Raw genomic sequence first — 21,151 nt, 5'->3', positions numbered from 1 at the left:
CTTTCATGGGAGAGAGGATTCAGAAGGGTGGATATCAGGGGGTCTGGCATGCAGCAGTGTGTTGTCTTTCAGTGTGTTAATGGAGCGGTGAGTGATATGATTATGAATATGTTTCCAGAGGCTGGTATTTGGTGGTTGTGGAGGAAGAGAAGAGAGTATCTGTGTGTGATATAGGTCTTTGGGTGTTGTTTTAATGTTTCTTGGTGTGTGTGGGTGTTCTGCTATGTAGTGCAGCGGGTGTGATGTGTTTGTGGTGGCTGCAGCAAGTGTCCTGGAGCCGCAGCGTCTACATTGTGGGACCACCCCCCAACCCCAAGAGTTGGGGGCCAAACAGCGGCAACCAGCCCTGCCCACCGGCTCTACGCAGGTGGCACCGATCCCCAAGAGGAGCTACGTCTGCCTTGGGGAGTACCACAATCCTTTTTCTCAATCATTCTGTTGTCCCAGTTCTCTCCTGTAGGAGACCCATGGCTCCCAGGAAACTGACAATGGCCACTAGATTGACCCACTGGTCACGAAGAGATACTGTGTTACTGTCTGGATAATGTGAGACTGGGGCAGTGTGAGATGAGGTATTCAGTGTTTTCTGTACAGTGATTGCATCTGGGCCAATAAGAGTCTGTGGCCAGGCCTATTCTGTGTTAGTGTAATTTCAATGCTGGGTGATGACCTCAGTGCAGTCATGACAATGTGGTTCTTGCTTATCATGCTAGGGCAGCGTTTCTCAACCAGGGTTCCACAAAAGGTTATTGTGATGATATGGTTTAACGTCACAAACTCCCTCCTATTGGAAGGCTAGGACAGTGGCCCTTACAGAGGACTTTGTAGCGTGGAATTTAATGAACCATGCCCTTGGTTCAACTTCGCCGGAGGCAGGATTTGAACCGCCATCCCTTCGACATTTGTCGCAAATAACGACGCCCTAACCCGCTCAGCAAAGGTTATTGTAATAATGTAATATACACATCATCCTATCTAACCTATTATTAGAAAGATATGGTATATGATTTTTTTTTTTTTGCACAGGCATTCCTTGAGACATGCAATTTATTTTAAAGGTTACATAAGGGTAAAAGGTTGAGAAACGCTGTGATAGGGATTTCTCAGTTAGACTGATGCCTGGTGGGGAATCAGATTACAGAGTTTGGGAGTCAGTTTTTGAGTGCATCTCCTGTGAACTAAGTGTGTACATGTTTTTATATGGATGTGTTAGTACTGGTGATAGGTTGTTGTAAATCTTTGAGTAGTATAATGCTGGAGTTGTTTTTTGGTCACATTTATCTGGCTGAGTACCTATCATTATCATATGGTGTTCTATAGGAATGATTTTAATCTCTGAGTATAGACATTCTGCTGGAATAGTTTTAGTGCATCTGGTAGTTATTCTTAATGCTTTGAGTTGTTTGTAGGATACTTGTGTTCTCTTGATTGTTGGAAACCATGCTATGGAGGCATAGTAGAGTGTGGTTCTTGTGAGTTCTCTGTATACTGTGATTAATGCTTCTTGCTATTAGCCAAAAACTGTGCTTGCTATTGATCTTGGTATGTATATTTTATCTGCTTGTGGCGCTTGTGGCAGGGTCGGAGGAGGGATTGAGGAAGCTGGTGGCAGAGTTTGGGAGAGTATGTGATAGAAGAAAGCTAAAGATAAATGTGGGTAAAAGTAAGGTGATGAGATGTACAAGGGGTGAAAGTGGCAGTAGACTGGAAGTGAACATTAAGGGAAAGCGACTGGAGGAAGTGGATAGTTTTAGATACTTGGGTGCAAGTGTAGCAGGAAAAGGTGGAGTGAAGGTGGAGGTAGAATGTAGATTGAGAGAAGCGAGTAAATGCCTTGGTGGATTAAAGAGTGTAATGAGGAATAGACATTTAGGAATGGATGCGAAGAGGAGACTGTATGAAGGAGTGATTGTGCCAACAGCACTGTATGGGGCAGAAATGTGGAACATAAGAGAAGAAGAGAGAAGGAGTTTGAATGTGTTTGAGATGAGGTGTCTGAGAAGTATGGTGGGGGTTACTAGGCTGGATAGAGTGAGAAATGAGGAGGTGAGGAGGAGAACAGGGGTGAAAAGGAGCTGGGAGATAGGGTTGATGAAAGAATATTAGGATGGTTTGGACACATGGAAAGAATGAGTGAAGAAAGACTAGTAAATGAGGTATGGAAGGCAGATGTGGAGGGAGTGAACATGAGGGGACGTCCTAGGATGAGGTGGATGGATGGGGTGAAGGGGGCTTTGGGGAAGAGGGGAATGTCTGTTGAGGAAGGAAGGGAGAGGACGGAAGACAGAGGTGAGTGGAGAATGGTTATATATGGATGATGTTGTGATTGCATGAGGAGGAATGGGCGGGGGGGGTGGGGGGTGGGGTAGTATGTGTGAGTAAATTTTGAAGCAGCCCGAAGGGATTTCTCCCCGTCCTCTCCTTATATGCAAGGGGGGACGGAGAGGGGGGGTCACCGATTAAATGAAGCGGCCTTGCTGTGGATGTGCTGTGTCTTGCGACACTGCTTCTGACCCAGGGCGGTGGGCAAGGTGCGGGGATGGCCCGTCATCCAGGAGGTGCTCAGATGAGAGGGAGGGTGGGAGGGGTGTGGAGTGTATTTAGGGATGAAATGGGTGGGAGTGTTTTTATGCCTTTCCCTTTTTGGCTACCTCCCTTGAAAGGGGGAAAAAGCCTTGGTATATGTATGTATGTATTTGTGTATTTGTTTATTTATTTACTTATTTATTATTTTCTATTTCAATCAGATCCTTAATGTGTGGACTCAAGGACATATGCATGTCGAAAGTAAGGCCTAGGATTGTGTTGCTTTTCTCCAGTGGTAGAACTTTACTGTTCAATTTGACTGATGGTTGTTTCTTTGATTTGATTCTCTGTTGCCCTGGTTCACTCTTGCAGAAGACTCTTAGCCCAGAGGAAACCAGACACAGCTATCAATTTAGTCCTTTACTCAACCAAGCTGTTGCCCCAGGTTTCTCTTGCAGGTGACCTCTAATCCCCATGGTCACCACTTCAGCCCACAAGTCACCCACATAAGAGATTGTGTTGTCCGAATTGGGTGAGAGTAGGTGCAGTGTAGAACAAGGTGTTCCTGGTCTTCTGTGGTGGTTGCATCTGGGGCAATTGAAATATGCTGCCAAGACAACTCTGTGTTAGTAGCTTTAATGCACAATGATGACCTGAGCACAATTATGCCAATGTGGTTCTTACTTGTCTTGGGAAGTAGTTTCTCTGGTTAAGTAATTTTAAGGTATGTTGTGGGGTACTTTTTATCTGAGTGTTTTTGTGTGGATGTGTGGTGCTTGGGGCAGATTACTGTAGATGTTTGAGAAGTACATTTCTAGCATTGTTCTTTTACGGGGCATTGAAAAGGGCATTGAGCAACAGGGGAATGTCTGTTGAGCAAGGAAGGGAGAAGGCAGGAGACAGAGGTGAGTGGAGAATGGCTGTGTATATATGATACTCTCATGCAAGGAAGGGAGGGGATGGGGAGTTAAGGATTGGTTATATATTAATATTTTGACACAGCCCAAAGGTTTTCTCCTAGTCTTCTCTTTTTCTGCATGAGGGGATGGAGAGCAGAGGTCGCCAATTAAGCGACGTGGCCTTGCTATGGATATACAGTATCTTGCTGCAGTGCTTCTAACCCAGAGCACTGGGTGGAATACAGGGATGACCCATCATCCATGAGGACCCAAGATGAGAGGGAAGAAAGGGTGGTGGATGGGAGTGGAATGGATGGGAGTGTAATGGGTGGGAGTGGGTGTTTGCCCTTTGACTTGGGTACCTCCCATGTATATATATAAATAGATAGAGGGGACGGAGAGGGGGGGGGTCGCCAATTTAATGAAGCGGCCTTGCTGTGGATGTGCTGTGTCTTGCGACACTGCCTCTGACCCAGGGCAGTGGACAAGATGCAGGGATGACCCGTCATCCAGGAGGTGCCAAGATAAGAGGGAGGGTAGAGGGTGGAGGGGAGTGGAATGTATTAGGGATGGAATGGGTGGGAATGGTTTTTATGCCTTTTGCTTGTTGGCTACCTCCTTTGTAAGGGGGAAAAAGCCTTTGGTATATGTATGTAGATAGATTGTTCTTTTATACATTCAGTGCTTGTGTGATATGGTGCCAGAGGTGGGAAGGTTTGTAAGCTGTTACAGAGTACTGTGTGCCCATTCTAATGTGGTGCTTTTTTTATTTCTGAGTGTTATGTTGTTTTACTACATACATACCTATACCAACAGTCTTTCCCCCTTACAATGGAGGTAGCCAAAAAACAAAGGCGTAAACTCTACTCTCACCCATTTCATCCCCACAAACTCCACTCCCATTCACTACCACTCCCTTCCTCCCTCCCTCTTATCTTGGTTCCTGCTGGACGATGCGTCATCCATGGATCACGCCCATCCCCTCACGCAGAAATAGAGAAGATGAGGAGAAATTCCTTCAAGCTGTGTCAAAATATCATTCAAACATACTTCCTCCCCACCATCCCCCACCCACTCCCTTCCATGCATCACAACATCATCCATACACAACCATTCTCCCCTCACCCCTTCTGTCTTCTCCCTTCCTTCCTTAACAGACATTCCACTCTTTCTCAATGCCCTTTTTACCCCATCCTCATCCATCTAATCCTGGGTTGCCCCCTCATGTTCACTCCTTCTACCTCTGCCTCCCACACCTCTTTTACTAGTCTTTCTTCACTCATTCTTTCCATGTGTCCAAACCATCCCAATACTCTTTCATCAACCCTATCTTCCAACTCCCTTTCCACCCCCCCTCTCCTCCTCACCTCGTTTCTCACTCTATTCAACCTAGTAACCCCTACCATACTTCTTTGGCATTTCATCTCAAACATATTCAAACTCTTCCTCTCTTATGTTCCACGTTTCTGTCTTGTAGTGCTGTCAGCACAATCACTCCTTCATACAATCTCCTCTTAGCATCCATTCTCATATGTCTATTTCTCATTATACTTTTCAATCTCCCAAGGCATTTACTCACTTCTCTCGATCTACATTCTACCTACACTCCTCCCTTTCCCACCACATTCTAAAGCTATCCACTTCCTCTGATCTCTCTCCATTGATACTCACTTCCAATTTGCTGACACATTTTTCTCTTGTATGTCTTATCACCTTACTTTTACCCACATTTATCTTCAACTTCTTTTGCAAACCTTTCCAAACTCTGTTGTCTTAGTACAGCCAGTTATTAATCTTAATGGTACATTTTGTGTTGTTTGTAAGATGTCTGTTTTCTTATTTGTTGGAAACCATGCTGTGGAGGTGTAGTCAAGTATGGTTCATATATGTGGTTTATAGTGATTAGTGTATATTTTTGCAGTCCAATCCAATCTATTGCTCCAGGTCTCTCTTGCAGAAGACATGCAGCTTCCAAGAATCTGGCAACAGCCTCCAGTTGGGACCACAAATCAAATAGAAAAGATATGTTATTGTCAGTGTATTATCAGTGAGGGGCATGGTAGTATAAGGTGTTCTGTGTCTTTTGTGTGGTAATAACATCTGGGGCAGTTTGAGTCTGTATCCAGGCCTCTTCTGTGTTGGTATGGTCTTAATGATGGATGGTGTCCAGTCAGTGCAGACATGCTAGTGTGATTCCTATTTAGTGTGGGAGAGTCTTCTATGTGTGACTTATAGCTGGGGGTCATTGTTATATTGAGTTTGGTAGTCTTTCTTGAAAGGCTTGATTAGTTATCTATATGTGCAACCCAAATACTTGACCATATACTGTTATCAGTAGTATGTTTAACCACTTCCATACGGTGACGCCTACGTAGGCGGCATGAGGAGCTAGTGGGTACTCGATGATGCCGACGTCACCATCTTGATTATATTTATTGTAGTCGTACCTACGTAATTTCCATTCTCTCTAAACTGGCTTCATCAATTTTCTATGGTTATCAAAATACAGGGTGAAAGAGAACGAACGATTGAGCACTGACTTTATTTTTTATAATGCGATTATTATGACGCAACATCGCACGTTGGGCAGCTAATGCTGCCAGACGTGCGATGTGCCCCGGAGTGAAGAGGTTAATTTCTTGTTTGTTTTCACACTTGGGTCTTTGATGTTATGGTACCAAAAGTTTTGTACCAAAGTTATGTACTGGGTCTTTGATGTTATGTACCAAAAGTGAGGCCCAGAATGATAAAGGTTTCCTCCAGTGAAGACTGGCCATTTCTAAAACACTTTTTGTGTCTACTGTATATGTACGTACTGTATATATAAACTCTATCATATCTCAATGAGTTTAGGGCATTCAGTATTCCACATGGGCCAAATAACAAAGGAAGAGGCTTATGCTTACCTTTATTCTCTTTTTCATCCGTTTCTTGGCTCTCTGTCGTTGCCTTTTCTCTTTCCTCCGCAGTTTCCTTCTCTGCACTTTGCGAGTTTGTGTGATGCGTTCCCGTATCCTCTCAGTGGCACGAGTGCGTGGAATGAGACGCTCACCACGTCTTGATGATGTTCTTCTTTGGCTGCTGCTGCTACTACTGGGACCCTCTGTGGCTTGTGAAGTGCTTGGTTGAGCAGCTGAGACCTAGGTGTGACCAACATCAATTAATCCATTGCACCAGGTTTCTCCTACAGGAGACCTATGCTCCAAGGTAACCAGAATCAGCCACAAGATTGGTGTACAAGTCTATCTTGGTAAAACTAGAGTAAGGCAGGGTAGGTTGAAGTGCTTCAAGTGCTTCATGTCTTCTGTGTGGTGATTGCACTTGGGACAATTTGCTTATGAGGCCAGGTCTATTTTGTGATGATAATGGCTTTACAGCTGGATGGTGACCTGGATGAAGTTGTGTCCAAGTGGTTCTATGTTATTGTGGGAGGGATTTCACTGTTGAGTGATGCCTGGGGGAGTTAGGTGGAACGTGGTGTTTGGGGCAGTCTTGGAGTATTTGTTTCATGATGTAATGCAATTTTTGTGTTTTTGTATTGACGTGTTGTGAGGCATAGGTGGTAAAATGATTAAGATGAGTTGTATGATACTACTATACAGTACTACCTGTCATTAACGGCCATTAATTAGCTGTGTTGCGGAACTGCTTCTGACCCAGGGCAGTGGACAAGGTGCAGGGATGACCCATCATCCAGGGATGACCCATCATCAGATGAGAGGGAGGGTGGAGGGGTGTGGAGTGTATTCAGGGATGGAATGGGTGGAAATGATTTTATGCCTTTCCCTTTTTGGCTACCTCCCTTGTAAGGGGAAAAAAGCCTTGGTATATGTATGTATGTATGTAATTATCTGTGTTTGCGGTGTTTTTGCTGTGTTTTCGGTGCTGTTGTTTAGTGCTGTGCAATCACTATGCCACCCAAAAACCACTCCAAATCAACGGATTATTCACATCAACGGACACCGTTACCCCCCTTTTAGTCTGTTAATGAGAGGTAGTACTGTAGTTGTATGATACTTTTAAAGTCCTCATAAATAACTGTACACCTATCATTTTCATGTACTGCTCTATGGGTAGGAATTTGGTTTCCATGTGTACATGTTCTATTAAAGTGGTTCGTTTATATTGTGTTGTCAGTAAGATGGCTTGTTTCTTTTCTAGACTATTGGAAACCATGCTGTGGAGGCATAACTGTGGTTCTTAAAAGTTGTATGTACATTGACATTAATGTATTTTTCTTTTGGTTAAAACTTGTACTTGAAAGTGTTCTTGGTATTTTTCTTTTCTATATCAGGTCCTTTATGTATTTACCTAGTTGTATTACACGGGAAGGGAGTTATGCTCGTGGTGACCAATCTTTGTATCTTTCAGCATCAAGTTTGTTCTTAAATTCTTGAATAGTGTTTGCACACACTGTTGCCTCAACTAATTTATTCCAACATATGCATACCACAAATGAGGTCTAGGAATTTAGGGTATTTGTTCAGTGGTATGAAAGTAATAAAAAAAGCCTTTAGTATATATATGTATGTTCAGTGATAGAAGTTGGCCATTTAATCTGATTGGGAGGGTTTGAAGTGAAAATGCTGAAAGTAAATGTAAGCACATGTAAGGTGAAGAAATGCACAAGGAGTGATGAGACACAGAGATGGCATCACTAAGATGAAAAGCAGATGGAACACTATGAAGATGATGAGACAAGTAATATATATTGAATAATAGTTCCCAGCCTAGATTTACCAAAAACACTATTTTGAAGAAATGGAAGAAATAATTGGAGTGTGGGACTATATAACTTCTTTACCCCACCACCTAATTGTTCTACATATCTTAACTGAACAATGTGCTGTTAGTAAACAATATGCTGTAACATACTTCAGTATCTATTATGGCTATTATCAAGTAGTTATTTTTAGTTGAGCACTCACACTCCAACTGTTAAAGGATTAAAGACATTATCATACCTCTCTTACTGTATCTGTAATTGAAAGTGCACAGGTAGGGCAAAACCATTCTTCAATAGGCACAAAGTCCAATGGAGGAGTGAGGCACTCCAGGTGGAAGCCCAGGTCGCAGCCATCACATAGTAGCATGCGATCTTCCCGGTCACTGCAGTTGCAAACCTTGAAAAGATAAAGAATAACATATTCAACTGAATGCTGTATTTGTGTGCATGTATGTGTGTTTATTTACCTAGTTGTATCTTATGGGAAGGGGAACTATGCTTGTGGTGTCTAGTCTTTGTATCTCGCAGTGTCTATTATGCTCTTAAATTCATGCATAGTTTTTGCACACACTATTGTTTTATCCAGTTTGTTCCAGATATCCACCACTCTGTGTGGATTTTTTTTTTTTCATGTCTCTTCTATAACTATCCTTTTCAAGTTTCTTAATATGTCCCCTTGTATTTCTCTTATTCCAATTCAATAAGTCCTCTCTATCAAGGACTTCCATGCCTTTCATGATTCTGTAAATGGTCAGTAGGTCACCTCTTTTCTTTGTTCCAAAGTCATTAATTTCAATTTATCCAGTCTCTCCTCATATGACAGGTTTGCAAGTGCTGGGACCACTTCCGTGGCTGCTCTCTGGATTCTTTCAATTTTTTTTTATTTTATTTTAGGTACTTCATACCATAGTGTCACAGCATACTCCAGTCTAGGCCTTAGTAGTGTGACTAATATTTTTTAACCATTTCTTCATCTAAATAGGTAAAAGCCACCTTTATTGATCTTAGCAAGTTATAGGACTCTCCGACAATTTTGTTTATTTGCTTACCAGGGGAAAAGTCATTTGAGATAATTACTCCCAGGTCTTTTTCAGATCCCACTTTCTTCACTTCCTTTGTTCCAATTGTATATTGTCCTGATATTTTTTTTTTTACTTTTTCCAAAATCCATTATGCTACATTTCTTATGTTCAAGTCTACTTTCCACTTCTGACTCCATTTCCAAACCTTGATTCGGTCTCTCTGTAGTGTTTCACAATCCATTTCAGTTTTCACTTTCCTCAACAATTTAGCATCATCTGCAAAGAAGCTCATGTAATATTCAATATATTCATCCATGTCATTCACATTAACAGCGAACATTAATGGAGGCAATAATGATCCACATGGAACTCCAATAATCAATTCATCCCAACCTAAACACTTTTCTCTGAGCACTACTCTCATTTTTCTACCATACGTCCATCCAGTTTAGTAGGTTACTTTGTACCCCTCCATGTTTTCCATTTTTTTTCTTAATTTTTTTTGTATTTACCTAGTTGTATTATATGGGAAGGGAGCTATGCTCGTGGTGACCTGTCTTTGTGGCTTTCAGCATCAAGTTTTTTCTTAAAATCTTGACTAGTGTTTGCAAACACTGTTGCTTTATCTAAATTATTCCAGGTATCCAGCACTCTGTGTGGGAAGCTATTTTTTTCAGATCTCTTCTATAGTTATCCTTTTTGAGTTTCTTTTCGTGTCCTCTTGTTTTCCCATTGTCCCATTTTAATAAATCATTCCTATCAAGGATTTCCATTCCTTTCATGATTCTATAGACAGTCAGTAGATCTCTTTCTCTTCTCTGCTCCAGTGTTGGTAATTCTAATTTGGAAAATCTCTGTTTATATGTTAATTTGGAAAGAGCTGGTGCCAACTTTGTTGTTGCTCTTTGTATTATTTCTAATTTCTTTATGTTCTTTTTAGTACTGGGTGTCCATAATGTTGCTGCGTACTCCAGTTTTGGTCTTATTAGTGTAACTAATATTTTTTCAATCATTTCCTCATCCAAGTAGTCAAATGCCACTTTCATTGACCTTAATAGGTTGAAGGTTTCTCTGACTATTTTACTGATATGTTTGTTCAGTGTCATGCCTTTGCTGATTATTACTCCAAGGTCTCTTTCAGAGTTCACTTTTTTGACTTCTTCTTCACAATTTTATAATTTTGTGTATTTACCTAGTTGTATTACACCTAGTTGTATTATACAGGAAGAGAGCTATGCTCATGGTGACCCGTCTTTGTATGTCTCGGCATCAATTTGTTTCTTAAAATCTTGAATAGTGTTTGCACACACTGTTTCGTTGTCTAATTTGTTCCAACTATCTATCACTCTGTGTGGGAAGCTGTTCCTTTTCAGATCTTTTCTGTAACTATCCTTTTTTAGTTTCTTTTTGTGTCCTCTTGTTTTACCATTATCCCATATTAACAAGTCATTCTTATCAAAGACTTCCATTCCTTTCATTATTCTATAGATAGTCAGTATGTCTCCTCTTTCCCTTCTTTGTTCCAAAGTTGGTAATTCTAGTTTGGACAGTCTATGCTCATATGTCAGTTCAGAAAGAGTTGGTGCTGGTTTTGTTGTTGCTCTTTGTATTCTTTCTAATTTTTTTATATTATTTTTGGTACTGGGTGTCCATAGTATTGCTGCGTACTCAAGTTTTGGTCTTATTAGTGGAGTTAGAATTTTTTATCATTTCCTCGTCCAAATAAGCAAACGCCACTTTAATTGACCTCAATAAATTGTAGGTTTCCCCGAATATTTTATTAAGATGCTTATCTGGTGTCATGTCCTTGCCAATCATCACTCCAAGATCTTTCTCAGAGTTTACCCTTTTCACCTCTTCTTCACCAATTTTGTAATCTTTCGATATTCTGTTTTTACCCTTTCCAAATTCCATTATACTAAATTTCTTTATATTGAATTTTACTTCCCACTTTTGAGTCCAATTCCAGATCTTGTCCAAATCTTGTTGCAATGAGTTGCAGTCTTCCTATGTTTTTACCTTCTTTAGTATCTTTGCATCATCTGCAAAGAAATTCATATAACACTCTACACCTTTATCCATGTCATTAATGTACATGGCAAACATGATAGGGGCCAATACTCCCTGCGGGACACCACTTATCACTTCTTCCCAGTTTGAGAATTAATCTCTAATTACTACTCTCATTTTCCTCCCAATCAGGAAGTCTTTCATCCATACCAATAATTTTCCTCTGATGTCACCTATTGACTCAATTTTCTTTATTAGTTTTTTATGTGGTATCTTATCAAATGCCTTTTGTAGGTCCAGAAAGGCACAGTCTGCCCACCCATCTCTCTCTTGCATTATGTCTATTAATCTTGAGTAGAAGCAAATCAAGTTTGTTGCACATGATCTTCCTTGTCTGAGCTATGCTCGTGGTGACCCATCTTTGTATCTTTCAATATCAAGTTTATTCTTAAAATCGTGAATAGTATTTGCACACACTGTTTTTTCATCTAAGTTATTCCATATATCCAGCACTCTGTGTGGGAAGCTATTCTTTTTCCTATCTTTTCTATAGTTGTCCTTTTTGAGTTTCTTTTCATGACCTCTTGTTTTTCCATTGTCATTTTTTAGTAAATCTTTTCTGTCAAGGAATTCCATTCCTTTCATGATTTTATATATAGTCAGTAGATCACCTCTGTCTCTTCTTTGCTCTAGTGTTGATAGCTCTAGTTTCAATAATCTTTGTTCGTCTGTTAATTTGGAAAGAGCTGGTGCCAACTTTGTTGTTGCTCTATGTATTCTCTCTAGTTTCCTTATATTCTTTTTAGTACTGGGTGTCCATAGTGTTGCTGCATATTCCAGTTTTGGTCTAATCAATGTGACTAATATTTTTCTTATCATTTCTTCATCCACGTATTCAAATACCACTTTCATTGACCTTAGTAGGTTGTATGTTTCACCTACTATTTTGTTTATATATCTGTCCGGTGTCATGTCATTGCTGATTATCACTCCAAGGTCCCTTTCCGAGTGCACTTTTATTTTTATTTCATTTTCACTAATTTTGTAATTTTTTGAAATTTGGTTTTTGCTTTTACCAAACTCCAAACTCCATTATGCTACACTTCTTGTTATTAAAGTTCACCTATTTTTGCATCATCTGCATGTGTGTGTGTGTGTTGTTATTGTTATTTTTACCTAATTGTCATATATAGTTACACAATTATGTCTGAGACAAATGACAGGTACCTACTTGTGGTGGTCCTGCAAGTTGGACAGCAAGCTGTCTATTTTCAAAACCTGTCAATCCCCTCACCTCTATCAGGAGGTGCAGCCCTGAGGGGATGACACTCAGTCTCTGGACTGAGCCCAAGATCAACTTCAGCTATATTTCTTACATCTTTTCACACATGGAAAGCTAACAAATGGTGACTGTTCCCCTCCACCTATTACTTTCACTTTATGACAGAAACAGTCCCAGATGCTACTACTTTCAGCTAGTGACATGGAAAGTTCCACACCTATTCTTGTTCTTTTCAAAATTCTCCATTAATCACCTACCCCATTTCACATCTGCTCCTTTTTTTCCCTCCTTCACCTTGCATTTTGCTTCTCTATTCTTTCTGTACATCTTGTATACTTTCCTAGTTCTACTTTGCAACAAACCCTCATAACCTCGCTTTTTTTTTTCTTCCATTACAAAGGTGGTGGCTGAATCAAAACATACACCCATCCTTCACTAATTCCACATCCATCCAAAAACTTATTTGCTGTCTCTCCCATCCTAGCTCCTTTTGGATAAGGCTCATCCCTGTTAAGAGGCAATGGAGCAAAACACAGCACCTTCACAGCATGACCCAAGAGCCAAAACAGTTTACTGAATAGCCAACATCCCCATCCAACCACCTGAGAATTTAGAGTAGATAAGAATAAAATACTTCTCTTTAAACCATCTCTTCACTACTTCTCACCAAAAACTGACTCACTTTTTCAACACAAAATAGTCTTCAAGCCACTTACCTCACAAAATGTTGGATTTTCATCAAAGACCCCTACAATTGGTGAAGCATCTTTCTTGTCAATTGGGACCTCTCTTTCAACAGGGCCCTGAAGAGCAGACCTCACTAATACTTTAGAGAACTCCTTCCGGTCTTGTGGACATGATGCATTATTCTGCAGAAAGGAATTTCTAATTAGACTCAAACATATTCAAAATCTGGATGAATTATATCTCTCTAATACCATCTCCCTAACTTAAGTGGGGGAAGCTGATAAGGAGGGCCTTCAAGTGGAATCACTGACATTGATGGACAGACAATAGAAAGACCCTAAAATCTAACATGGTCAAAGACTCAACTAGAGATGTGAAGCCTCATGTCATCCTATCACACATCCATCCCCAAGGGACTGGTACCTGGTCTCCACAACAAATATGTTCTTTTCTCTTCAGTGTTCTAAAAATTATACATCTATAATACAAAACTCAAGAGCATATACTTCTTCCTTCTTCATTCCTAGACTTACTTTGGCCCATTCTAGGATGCAATCGATGCAAAAGACATGCTCACAGGAATCTGGTGATCCAACTTCCCCACGCATACGACCTAAGCATATGGCACATGTCTCTGCTCCAGGTGGCCCCTCACTACTGTCTGAGTCCCCATCTGACTCTCCTTCTGTAATGAGAAACATATCCTATGAAAATCAATTAACAACCATGAAGAAAATATAATAACAGTTATGAAGTAGCTTGGCATGTTATGAGAAAGAATAAGTGCAGATATCTTTGCAGAACCTGTGAATCGATGGTAGCAAGAGTGTAAACAAGGCTAATGGTTAGTAGATGAGGTAGATAAGATCATACAAGCTCTAAGCAGAATGCTGAACAAGTGAAAAAATGTGTGTGGACAACACAGTTAGTTGGAGAAAAATGTAAAGACTACGGTGACAACTTGTTCCATGTGATGGGTGCACCAGAGATGGACAGCATTTCACACGAGGAAAAAACAGATATACATACATACATATACCAAGGCTTTTTCCCCCTTACAAGGGAGGTAGCCAAAAAGGAAAAGGCATAAAATCATTCCCACCCATTCCATTCCTGAATACACTCCACACCCCTCCACCCTCCCTCTTATCTTAGCACCTCCTGGATGACAGGTCATCCCTGCACCTTGTCCACTGCCCTGGGTCAGAAGCAGTGTCGCAAGACACAGCACATCCACAGCAAGGCCGCTTCATTAAATTGGCGACCCCCCATCTCCGTCCCCCCATGCATAAAAGGAGAAGTTGGGGAGAAATCCCTTCGGGCTGCGTCAAATTTTGCTCACACATACTAACTCCCCCCCTTCCCCTCGCCCATTCCACCTCATGCATCACAACATCATCCATATACAACCATTCTCCATTCACCCGTCTTCTGTCCTCTCCCGTCCTTCATCGACAGACATTCCCCTCTTCCCCAAAGCCCCCTTCTCCCCATCCATCCACCTCATCCTAGGACGTCCCATCATGTTCACTCCCTCCACATCTGCCTTCCATACCTCTTTTACTAGTCTTTCTTCACTCATTCTTTCCATGTGTCCAAACCATCCTAATATTCTTTCATCAACCCTATCTTCCAACTCCCTTTCCACCCCCGTTCTTCTCCTCACCTCCTCATTTCTCACTCTAGCCTAGTAACCCCCATCATACTTCTCAGACACCTCATCTCAAACACATTCAAACTTCTTCTCTCTTCCTCTCTTATGTTCCATGTTTCTGCCCCATACAGTGCTGTTGGCACAATCACTCCTTCATACAGTCTCCTCTTAGCATCCATTCCCAAATGTCTATTCCTCATTACACTCTTCAATCCACCAAGGCATTTACTCGCTTCTCTCAATCTACATTCTACCTCCACCTTCACTCCACCTTTTCCTGCCACATTTGCACCCAAGTATCTAAAACTATCCACTTCCTCCAGTTGCTCTCCCTTAATGCTCACTTCCAGTCTACTGCCACTTTCACCCCTTGTACATCTCATCACCTTACTTTTACCCACATATATCTTTAGCTTTCTTCTATCACATACTCTCCCAAACTCTGTCACCAACTTCCTCAGTTCCTCCTCCGATCCTGTCACAAGCGCAGTGTCGTCTGCAAACAACAGCTGGCTCACCTCCCACTTTTCTCCATTTTCTTTAACCATCTCCAATCCCTGACCCACTACCCTTGCATTTACCTCTCGCACTACCCCATCCATGTATAGGTTGAACAGTCAGGGTGACATAACACATCCTTGACGAAGTCCCACTTTTACCTCGAACCACTCACTCTCTCCATTTCTAATCCTGACACAAGCTCTACTACTCTCATAAAAACTCTTGACAGCTCCTAGAAGCTTTCCTCCTATCCCATATATCTGCATAACCTCCCAAAGTGCCTTTCTGTCTACCCTATCATAAGCCTTTTCCAGATCCATAAAAGCCCAAAAAACATCCTTCCCCTTTCCTATAGCTTTCTCACATATTTGTCTTACCACAAAGATCTGATCTACACAACCTCTACCTGTCCTAAATCCACACTGTTCCTCACCAATTACTCCCTCTGTTCCTCTCCTAATCCTCTCAATCAAGATCCTCCGATAAGCCTTCCCAACTACACTTAACAAGCTAATCCCTTTGAAACTACTACATTCACACTTGTCCCCTTTTCCCTTGTAAATTGGAACTATACAGGCACTCCTCCAGTCCTCCGGCACTCTACCCTCTCTCCAGCAAACATTAAATAACCTCACCAACCAGTCCACCATCACTGTACCTCCTTTTTTTTTAGACATTCTGCATGGCATCCATCCAGACCAGGTGCCTTACCTGCTTTCATCATCTTAACAACTGCCTTCACTTCCTTCCTTATTTCTCCTCCATTTTCCTCACTCATCACTCTCATTTTCTTAACATTTCCCACTGCAACTATCTTTCCCTCCTTATCCTCCTTCACATTTAGCAACTCCCTAAAATATTCTGCCCATCTTCCCCTTACTGCCTTCTCTTCCATTATCATCTCTCCATCTGCACCTTTTACCTTTTCTTCTCTACTTGATTCGCCTCCTTTTCCTCTCTTAATTTCTTTCCAAAACATCTTTTTATTACTTTCAAAATTTTCTGTCATACTCTTACCCACTTCACATCTGCTCTCCTCTTTGCCTCCTTTAGCTTTTGCTTTACTTCTCTTTTCTTTTCTTTGTACCTCTCATATGACTCCCTCGTCCTATTTTGTAACCAATCTGTGAAAGCTCGCTTCTTCTCTTCTACAACCGTCTTTGTTTCCTCATCCCACCATTCACTACCCTTCCTTCAATTTCCTCCTGTCCTTCTTGTTCCACACACCATCCTTGCACACTTTGTAACTCCCTCCTTGAACCATCCCCATTCCTCCTCCACACTTAGCTCTACTCTATCCTTCACTCCCTCCCACTCCTCCTTCAGCTTCTTCTTGTACTCTTCTACTTTTCATTTAAAGAGTTCACTCTAAGAACCTCCCTACCTTTTGTCCCTTTCCTCTTTCTCCATCTATCCTCCACTCTCAACTTACCTTCCACCAAAAAATGATCTGATATTCCCCCACCCTCTCCCCTTAGCACATGTACATCCTTAACTCTTCCTATCATAATCCTATTTACCACTACATAATCCATCAATGCTCTATCTACCACCCTTCCATCCACCACCCTCTCCCATGTGTACTTATGCTCGAATTCTTCTGAAACACTGTATTTGCTATCATCAACTCTCTAGACACATTTCCACCATCAATTCTCCACTACAATTCTTTCCTGGAACTCCACATTTCCCAACCACTCCATTAATTGCACCATTTCCTACCCTAGCATTAAGGTCTCCCAGTACTATTACATTGACATTTCTCCCTAAATCCTCTATGCACTCATTTAAATCTATCCAAAAGGCCTTCCTTTCTTCTACACTCTTCTCACTGCCAGGCCCATATGCACTTACAAAGACCCACATCTCCTTTCCCAGTTTCACCTTCATCCACATTATCCTTGAGGAAACCTCCTTCCACTCCACTACACGTTTACCTATCTCTTCACTTACTAGAATAGCCACCCCTTTCCTCCCTCGCCCTCTCTTCACTCCTGACAACCTCCCACTTACACTTACACTTACATTCACTCTTCCCTTTCAACTTAAGTTTCACTCAAAGCCAACACATCCATCTTTCTTCTCACAAACATACTACCTATCTCTTCCCTTTTACTCTCATCTGTACCACATCCACACACCTTAAAAGACCCAAACCTTAGGGTGCTGGTCGGAAAACTCCCAGACCCTCTTATGCCTTTACTTTTTCATTTAGGAATGTCCCCTGTGGGGCTACAAGGAGAAGGATGCCTAGTCCCACTCCCCGTCCCTTTCTTCTCGCCTCTTACGATCCAAGTGGAAATACTTGGTGGCAATTTTCATATGCTTTAAACAAGGGCATTATTATTGTTGATTTGTCTTTAGAATCAATGGGTTATGGAGCTATGGAGGAAAACAATCATGCTCTCAGGCTCCTGTCACAGTTCCTCCACCCCAGATATGTTGTAGTCAGGTTGGTGTGCTGCCAGTGCTGGACAGTTTGTAAATATGTGCATGGTTTTGAGATGCAAGTGAATATACAACAATGTCAGTATTGGCAACCTGATTGTATTTATTTTGCAGTTGTAACTGAGTGACCCACATATTCTGTGAACTTGCTTAATCATATTTTCTGTGGCTATAGATTTTCTGGATGAACTAGAATGAGTATAACAGCTGTAGCTTTATATTTTATAACATGTGTATTGTGATGCATCATTGTACATCAAACAGCAACATGTGCACACGAGTATTTAACTCATATTGAAAGGGTTAACCCTTTTCATACAAGGATGCCAACATCAGCATCTTGAGGCACAAGTGGGTAAAGGAGGATGCCAGTATCAACATCCTAATTATATTTACTTTGTAGTTGTAGCCGAGTGATCCCCACATTCTGTGAACAGGGTTGATCATATTTTCTGTGGTTATCTTTATTCAGTGTGAAAGAGAACAAGAGAAAGCTATAACTTTATATCTTTTAACACACATATTGTGATGCATCATCGAATCATTATACATCAGGCACCTTGCATGAGAATATTTGACTTGCATTGAAGAGGTTAAAGGTAGAGGAAATACAAAGTTAATAAAGAGATCTTCAACCTGGTTCAATCACCAAGTAACACCCCTTTAGGGCTGCACCTCCAAATGGAAGTGGGAAAGTTGGCAGGGTCTGAAGATGGGCAGCACAGACAGTACAATGAGAAACAGTTCCTCCAAAGTACGGCTCAGCAACTGAAGCCAGTTTACCTTCATTGTTTCATCATGTGAACACCTCTCCTCATCCATTTAATCTATTAAAAGTTATTCATAAAGTAGATAACATTCCTCCTTAATCTATTTAATGTTCCTTTATTCACTCCCATTTCTAATAATTCAGGTATAGAGGAAATTTCAGAGGTAGTTAGGCTAGGCATGGTTTGGGGGTTAGGGTAATACCAATGAAAATTAAGTTCAACTCAAAATACAGGGTGAAAAAACAATCAAGAGTACAAGGGCATTGGCTGATAAAAAAGAAAGAAAAAAAAAATATATATATATATATATATATAAATAAATAAATAAAAATAAAGCACAAAACTGAAGGCACTACTGGAAAGTGATAGATTAGAAATTAAGGAAATGGTTTCTAATGAAAACCTTAGGAGAAAGAAGGGCAATGAAAAATACAGTTAATTGGAAATAAAAGGGACAAGGAAACCACACACACACACACAAATACATAAATCTGAAAAGTAAGAGAAGAGACAGAACCCCACAAATGGAGCTCTTTCCCTGTATACACTTACTGTATCCCTCGATTTAATGAACAAAAAGAATGGAACATCTGTCCAATAAATTCAACATATTCATTGTAATTTCTTATCAGACTTACCAAGGATCATTAAGACAGGTTCTTGATATGACATGATCATATAGTGGGGAGACTTGGGAATTCATTATTAGTCACTGGATTTTGTCCATTACCTCTGAAATCTGTTACATGGGGTCTGTTAAATTGAGGGGTGAGTGTACTACAATTAGCTACATGCAAGATATCATGATCATCACAGGTCAATAAAAAACTTGGATGAAGTTAACCATCACATAAAACATAAATTGTATGTGCATTGTTGTGGGCTATCCCCCCCGTGTAAGGGGGAAAAAGCCTTTGGTATATGTATGTATGTATGTATGTATGTATGCATTGTTTTCAGTAAATATAGGTGATACAGTGTACCACAAGATCACAACTGTAATACACAATTTATAATAAAAACAACATACCATTTCATAAAAGATAAATGGGAAAAAAAATGGGTGTTAGATGGGTGTAGGATGAGCAAGGGATGTATGTGTGTCATGGTTGGCTATCTCCTTTATAAGGAAGAAAAGGCCTTTTTGGTATATAAAGACCATTTCATATACAGTGAGTCCTCATTATACGGTACATATGCGTTCCTGAAAACCTTACCGCAAATTGAAATTACTGTATACTGAACCCAAGTTTTGACTTATGGCAGACATACCTTCTCCATGCTCTTCCCTCTTCAAAACATCTAATTTAACTCCAAAACACGAGCGGATACCGTATCTGTGAATTTTTCTTACCATAAATAGAATCGAGGGTAGTAATTACCAAATACCGTAACTGTAAATTTACCGGATAAAGAATTACATTATAAGAAAGACTCACTGTATTACTGTATTTCACAGGAAATACCAACCATTACCAAGAATGCAGAAAGGTTCTTCCATAAGGAGGAGGAGCGTGCATTCTGCACATAAACTGTATTAATCTCATGCATCTATGAAAAAGCCAGAGCATACTTGATTGAAACAAGGAACTACCATGATGATCACTGAGGCCACCTCCTTCATCATCATCCTCCCCATCTGAGCTATCGCTGTCTCCTGACATCTCATCTGAGGAATCACATACTACACTGCTTCTCGGTAGCCTAGGTTTAGTGGTAGCCTGTCCATTGGAGGTACTGGCAAGTACTTCACTGTCAGAGTTGAACTCTTCATCATCCCTTTCAGATTCCCTGTTGTCAGCAATCTTGAGAGGTGAGTCATCTTCTGAGTCTGACATCTGTGGGGATGAGATAAAAATAAATAAATAAATAACATTAGAGGTAAGTTTCACTTCCCAATGAGTGAACAGAATGCTACACAAATAATTACGAGCAGTGACCACTGGGGGCAAACTTGTTTTTGAGAGCTACATTACACAACAATGTTCTGTAAATCTACAAGTCAAATGTGACAACAGAATAGAGCAAAACTGGGTCAAAAACACTGTACTGGATCAAGAGTAATGTCTGTTAAGTACAGAGGACAGGGAGGGCAAAAGATATGTGGGATTAAAAAAAAAATCAGAACCAATGTAGCAGGACACAGCACATCCACAACAAGGCTGTTTCACTTAATCGGTAATCACCCCCTCATGCAGAAAAACAGAAGATGGGAAGAAATCGCTTTGGACTGCATCACTATATCATTCACACATAACCCTTCCCTTCCTTGCATCACAGTATCATCTATAGACAGCCATTCCCCATTCACCCCTATCTCCTGCCTTCTCCCATCTCTGCTCAACAGACATTCCCCTTTTGCTCAATGCTCTTTTCATCACATCTATCCATTTCATCCTCAGCCATCCTCTCAATTTCACTCCCTCCACCTCTGCCTTCCATACCTCTTTTACTAATCTTTCTTCACTCATTCTTTCCATGTGTCTAAACCACTGTTTCCCAACCCTGGGGTCACCAAGACAAATTCATATTGCTATAATACAATTCAATGATGTTAACTTTGTCTTTAAATTACCTCTTGGACATATATTTATTATACTTGTCCCCTACTTTTTACAGTCAACTA

The 21,151-nt window shown here is 40.8% G+C and overlaps 1 protein-coding gene across 8 annotated transcripts in view; it reads right to left on the bottom strand.

Moving 5' to 3' along the window:
- LOC143026341 (uncharacterized) overlaps positions 1 to 21,151 on the bottom strand; it is a 56,178-nt gene that overhangs the window by 17,598 nt on the left and 17,429 nt on the right. For 5 of the 8 annotated variants that reach the window (XM_076186605.1, XM_076186616.1, XM_076186586.1 and 2 more), the window contains 5 exons: positions 20,099 to 20,363; positions 13,686 to 13,837; positions 13,182 to 13,334; positions 8,390 to 8,548; positions 6,332 to 6,565 (listed from right to left, as the gene is read on the bottom strand). In XM_076186605.1, coding sequence (XP_076042720.1) covers positions 6,332 to 6,565; positions 8,390 to 8,548; positions 13,182 to 13,334; positions 13,686 to 13,837; positions 20,099 to 20,363 — 963 coding nt within the window. The remainder of the gene's footprint in view (positions 1 to 6,331; positions 6,566 to 8,389; positions 8,549 to 13,181; positions 13,335 to 13,685; positions 13,838 to 20,098; positions 20,364 to 21,151) is intronic. The other 3 variants (XM_076186568.1, XM_076186578.1, XM_076186624.1) reach the window with 3 other exon arrangements.

This window comes from Oratosquilla oratoria, chromosome 1 (genome assembly GCF_046742065.1).
Source record: "Oratosquilla oratoria isolate Oo_2021 chromosome 1, ASM4674206v1, whole genome shotgun sequence".
Classification (NCBI taxonomy): Eukaryota; Metazoa; Arthropoda; class Malacostraca; order Stomatopoda; family Squillidae; genus Oratosquilla; species Oratosquilla oratoria.
This window is presented reverse-complemented; position numbering and strand designations above follow the sequence as displayed.